Source organism: Benincasa hispida, chromosome 12 (assembly GCF_027475165.1).
Source record: "Benincasa hispida cultivar pf3 chromosome 12, pf3_genome.v1.1, whole genome shotgun sequence".
Lineage (NCBI taxonomy): Eukaryota > Viridiplantae > Streptophyta > Magnoliopsida > Cucurbitales > Cucurbitaceae > Benincasa > Benincasa hispida.
In genome coordinates, this window is record NC_143489.1 from 68,866,564 (window position 1) to 68,871,227 (window position 4,664).

At 36.4% G+C, this 4,664-nt stretch overlaps 2 protein-coding genes across 2 annotated transcripts; one reads left to right on the top strand and one right to left on the bottom strand.

The window, feature by feature from the left end:
• Window positions 1–723: 723 nt before the first annotated feature.
• LOC150032164 (uncharacterized) lies at window positions 724–1,308 on the bottom strand. The gene has a single exon (XM_090308426.1). The coding sequence runs from the start codon at window positions 1,306–1,308 to the stop codon at window positions 724–726; it is 585 nt and encodes a 194-aa protein (XP_090164552.1).
• A 1,283-nt stretch (window positions 1,309–2,591) lies between these two features.
• On the top strand, window positions 2,592–3,729 carry LOC120067363 (glycine-rich protein). The gene has a single exon (XM_039018938.2). It carries the CDS (start codon window positions 2,964–2,966, stop codon window positions 3,561–3,563), a length of 600 nt encoding a protein of 199 aa, XP_038874866.1. The 5' UTR covers window positions 2,592–2,963; the 3' UTR covers window positions 3,564–3,729.
• Window positions 3,730–4,664: the final 935 nt, after the last annotated feature.

A 4,664-nucleotide genomic window follows, 5' to 3' on the forward strand; every position in this document is an offset into this window, starting at 1 on the left:
ATGATATCTATACTGATTTGAATATCCCCAACAAATTCAACCAGAAGTTGAGACTGATTAGGCAAAGTAACAGTTGTCGGTTTCATTTGTCTTAGAGTAGTGAATAGGACCTTATTGACAGATATGAGCTGATGCACCAGAATCAAGTATCCACTGATCAGAAGATATATCAGAAAGGGAACAAATACCTGCAACGTGAGCTGTAGGAGTGATAGAATCTGTCTTATTGGACGTTGCTGCTATGGTGGCTGTTTTGGACTTATTGAGATGGGATTGGAGCATTGCCAATAAGCCTTGGCATTATTTAGATGTTAAAGAGGATAAAGAATCAGAATGATCTGCTCTTATTGATTCGGGAGGTTTGTAAAGCTTGTGCCCTGGTGGATATCCATGGAGTTTGTAACAACGATCAACAGTATGCCCTTGAATATTACAGTGGGTGTAGATTGGTCTATCCTTCTTCTTGTTTTGATTGGTGTTGTGAGAATAGCTTGGAGCAGTCTGGTGGGAAGCAGAAGAACCATTTTTCACAAGGAGGGCAGTAGCATTAGATGAAGATATCACATTGCCAAAGGACGAAGAATAAGCTTTCTGGTCAATCTCCTGTGCAACTAGAGAGAAGGCCCAATTGATTGATGGTTCTGGTTCCATTAGTAACAACTGAGATCTGATAGGAGCAGATGAATCGTTTAAACCCATGAGGAAAGCCATAACATACTCTGTTTAGAAGTAAGTCTGTAGGTTCTTGACACCACCACAAGTGCATTTTCCACAAGAACAAGATGGGCGATAGGAGATGAGTTCATTCCACAACGTTTCCAGCTTGGCATAGTATGTGGTAACAGAATCTTGATTTTGGGATAAGTTGGAAATTTCACGGCGTAGTTGGAAGACTCTTGGTCGATTTTTACGCTGGTATCGTTCTTGCAGATCAGCCCAAATTTCTTTAGCAGAATCAGAGAAGTTAATGCTAGCAGAAATCTCTTTGGAGAGAGAGTTAAGAATCCACGCGGTGACAATGCCATTACATATGATCCAATAACTGAGTAACTCACCGGAAGGTCGAGGGATTTCACCATTGATGAAGCCGAGTTTATTCTTGACAGTGAGCCTGATCTTCATCGCCTGACTCCACGATTCGTAATTCGATTCCGTATGAAGATTAGAAACGAGCACAAGATTGGTGCTGTCTAAGGGATGAAGAAAATAAGGGTTCTGATATTGTTCAAGAATGGAAGATGGGGAAGCTCGAACATTCTCCATGGAGTTGGAGTTTCCGAATGAGGTTAGGTCGTCGGATCTGGTCATGATCGTCGTTTCGGATGAAAAAGGAGAACGAAAAATCACGAGAAAAATCTCGCTCGACACTGTGGACGGAGGCGAGCGAGATCAGTGTTAGCGTCTGGAAGGTCGGGGAGCGAGATCGGCCCGAGAATAAAAAAAGACACGAGAAAAAGAGTGGCTGGAGGGAAAACGAAAAATCAAAGAGTTTTAATTTTGCTCTGATACCATATTAAAGCATAGTAAATAAATCTGCTATTTCATTTATTAACCAAAAGAGACCTATAAATAGGCATAATTACAACAGTCATTAACCATTTAACTACCTGTATAACAAACTTATAACAAAATATAAACTAATTTCTAATATATATTTTAGAAGTTAAAAAAAATCTAATAACAACACATATTTTGTAAGTGTGAAGTTTAAAATAAGTTTTTTTTTTAATAGTTGAATTAATTTAATTACACGGTAATTCTAATTTAACAAGCATATATTTTCGGTGAAACCTTCCCTTTCAGCCCGTGTGTTTTCTTAATTTCAAGATCAAGTATATTTCCACACACACAAAAAAAAAAAAAAAAAGGATCTTTCAATATATTGTGTTTATTCTTTACATTATTCCTTACTCACTTATATATTGAGTTTATTCTTTACATTTGTTAAATTTTTTTTCTTTCCATTACAGGGCGTGTTAGCTATTTTTTAATATATTGTGTTAGGGCTTAGACTCACTAATAGTTAATTATTTTAAATACAATGTATTAGTATTTTATTGACTTCTTTCGAAAAATAATCTCATGTTCTTAAAAATATTATGCTTTTCAATAGTTCATAAATGTTCTTGATTTTTTTTTTTTTTTTTTTTTTGTTGAATGAGTAAAAAATGGTAGAATTTAAAAATATTCCATTTTTAATTGCTAGTGAAATCTTGGTTGTTATGATTTGAATTTTAGATTTTTTGAATTAGAGATATTTTGGTCAATTGTTAATTCATAATAAATAATTCTAAAAATTGTTTATCATTATCTTATCTTTTTTTTTTTAAAAAAAATGCTTTTTTCAAAATTAAACTTTTTTTTTTTTTGTTAGCCTTAGAACTTTGGTGTTAGCTAGACCTTGGTTTAATCAACTTTCGGTCCAATTTATTGCGACCTTAACTTACTTTTGTATGTAAGCCCAAATTCACCTATAACAATAGCAAATGGTTTTTTTTCCCCGCTTTTCTTAAGGAACTAAATGAACAACATTAAGCATAACTCAATCCTTGTCCAATCTTGAATTAAAAGGAGAACTTTTTTGTTTTTTTTGTTTTTTTTTTTAGGGACAAAAGGAGAACTAATTATACAACAATTATATCTTTTTCAAATTTATTTTGGGTAATTGGGTTGAACGTTAGCCCAAAACAAAGGTCCAAAAATATCATACTCAAAGCCCATTATACGGCCCAGCCCGGCCCATTACAATCGGACGGCGGACCATTGCCGTGAGCGAATTGGTCTAAGCCTCGCGTTATGAACACGCGGCGTTTTCGGACATTCCAGTGTCGTGGAGTGACTCGTCCGCCATCTCGCTTTCCTTATTTGATTTTTCTTCAACTTCCCCCAAATTTCTTAAATCCCTAGATCTCTCCATCTACGAAATCCCAATACTTTTTCCAATTCGAAATCCTTTCATTGCAATGGATTCCTCTCTGGTTGCTGGAACCCTTTCAATGGTCGCCAACAATGGCATCGGCTTCGCTAAATTCCTCAATCGCCTCGATTTCGTTTCCAATTACTGTATCTCTGCTACCGATTCAGTCACTGACCAGATCTCACCGTCCTCCGCCGCCGGAGCTCTTCAATTATCTGCCGCACTTTTCCCCATCGCAACTATTGCTCCACCGCCTGTCAAATCGGTTTCCTACCGATCGGCATCTCGGACGTTTCTCCGTAGAAAGCGGCGCACGAAGCGTAGATTGTATAGCGGTGATTCCGAGGGCCGCGAGGATGATGGATTCGCTGGCGGCGATTTTGATGGACCGTATGGTGGAGATGGCAGCAGTGGCGGTGGTAGAGGTTGGAATTTCGATAGATTTGGGGGAAATGATTGGGACGAATCATCGTCTTCTTCTTCCTCTTCAAATCCGGCGTATTATTTCGTTTACGAGGTGGTTTGTTGGATTGCGCTGTCAAATTGTGTTCATTTTGCGTTCAAGAAGGTTGTTAGATTTGCAACTGAAGCAATGGGGAATTCCGAAAGGGGGAAAATGTCCATGAGATTGATCTCCGTTTGTTGATTGGTACAAATTCTCTTCTCATCGATCATCCTATAGAATGTAAATCTGGCTATAAATCTCTTGAATTCAATTGAAAATTGCTATGTATATATTTTGTAAATAATTCACATTGTTTAATATTTGTAATTTGGTTCGAAATTACATAATGAAATCTGTCCCTTATCAATCTGATAATCTCATCTTATTCCTTATTTCCATTTGGGCATTTTGTTGAGATCTCTGTGGGCGGAAATCTTTTGCTTGTTTTTCTACCCATTGGGTTTGACTGCCTCAGAAAGTGTCTGGTTTCATCGTTTGTCACATTATGATTATTATTTATTGTTGTCAACTGACCATTTGCTTTTAATGCATGTATTAAACCTCTTGTAATTGGGTTGTTAGAATGGTTTAAGCTGCTGGTTGGTTATTATAATCCGGTGGTTGTAATAGTCTGAATTGGAGTGTATACCAAGTCTATGTGGACTATATTAGTCTTGGTTACAAAATAGAAAATACTAGAGACAATAAATGTTTTCAAATGGTTTAACCGTAATTAAGTGTGTGTTGTAATCGTTGGAAATTTCAACTAGTATAATGAGAGGTCCAAATATTAATTGGGGATAAGAGCCTATTTCATTCAAAGTAGGTTGGGAAACACCCCTTCATTTGTCGTTCGCAGTGTGTTAAAAAAACCCTCTCGGATCAAGGGGTGCCCCTAGGCCGAAGGCGCAAGCAAGTATTAATGTGCTTTATGAAATCTCAAGGTTCAAAGCCCTGTCCTTGGGAATTTTTTATTATTTTTAAAAATAGTAATTAAAGATTTTCTTTCTTTATTAATTAAAAAATTTAAGTTTATTAAGTCTAAATGCAAAATTTCTTGTATTTGGGGTTGTCTTCTTCTTCTTCCATTTCAATTGTGCTTTCTCTCTTTTAATGTTATATTTTTATACATAGTGTGCCTCATAAAAAAAAAGTCCACACCTTTTTGTGTTGCCTTGCGCTAGGCTCTAGAGGGTCAATGCACCTTAATGCGCCTTGGATATTTAAAAACATGGGTAGTTCGTGATATATTATTTTATTTCATGAACATAGGCTTCTTCATTGAAAAATTGGTTAAAAACA

Bases quoted from the DNA above. Each gene is read 5' to 3' on its own strand.
- LOC150032164 (XM_090308426.1), bottom strand. From the start codon at position 1,308: ATGACCAGATCCGACGACCTAACCTCATTCGGAAACTCCAACTCCATG.
- LOC120067363 (XM_039018938.2), top strand. From the start codon at position 2,964: ATGGATTCCTCTCTGGTTGCTGGAACCCTTTCAATGGTCGCCAACAAT.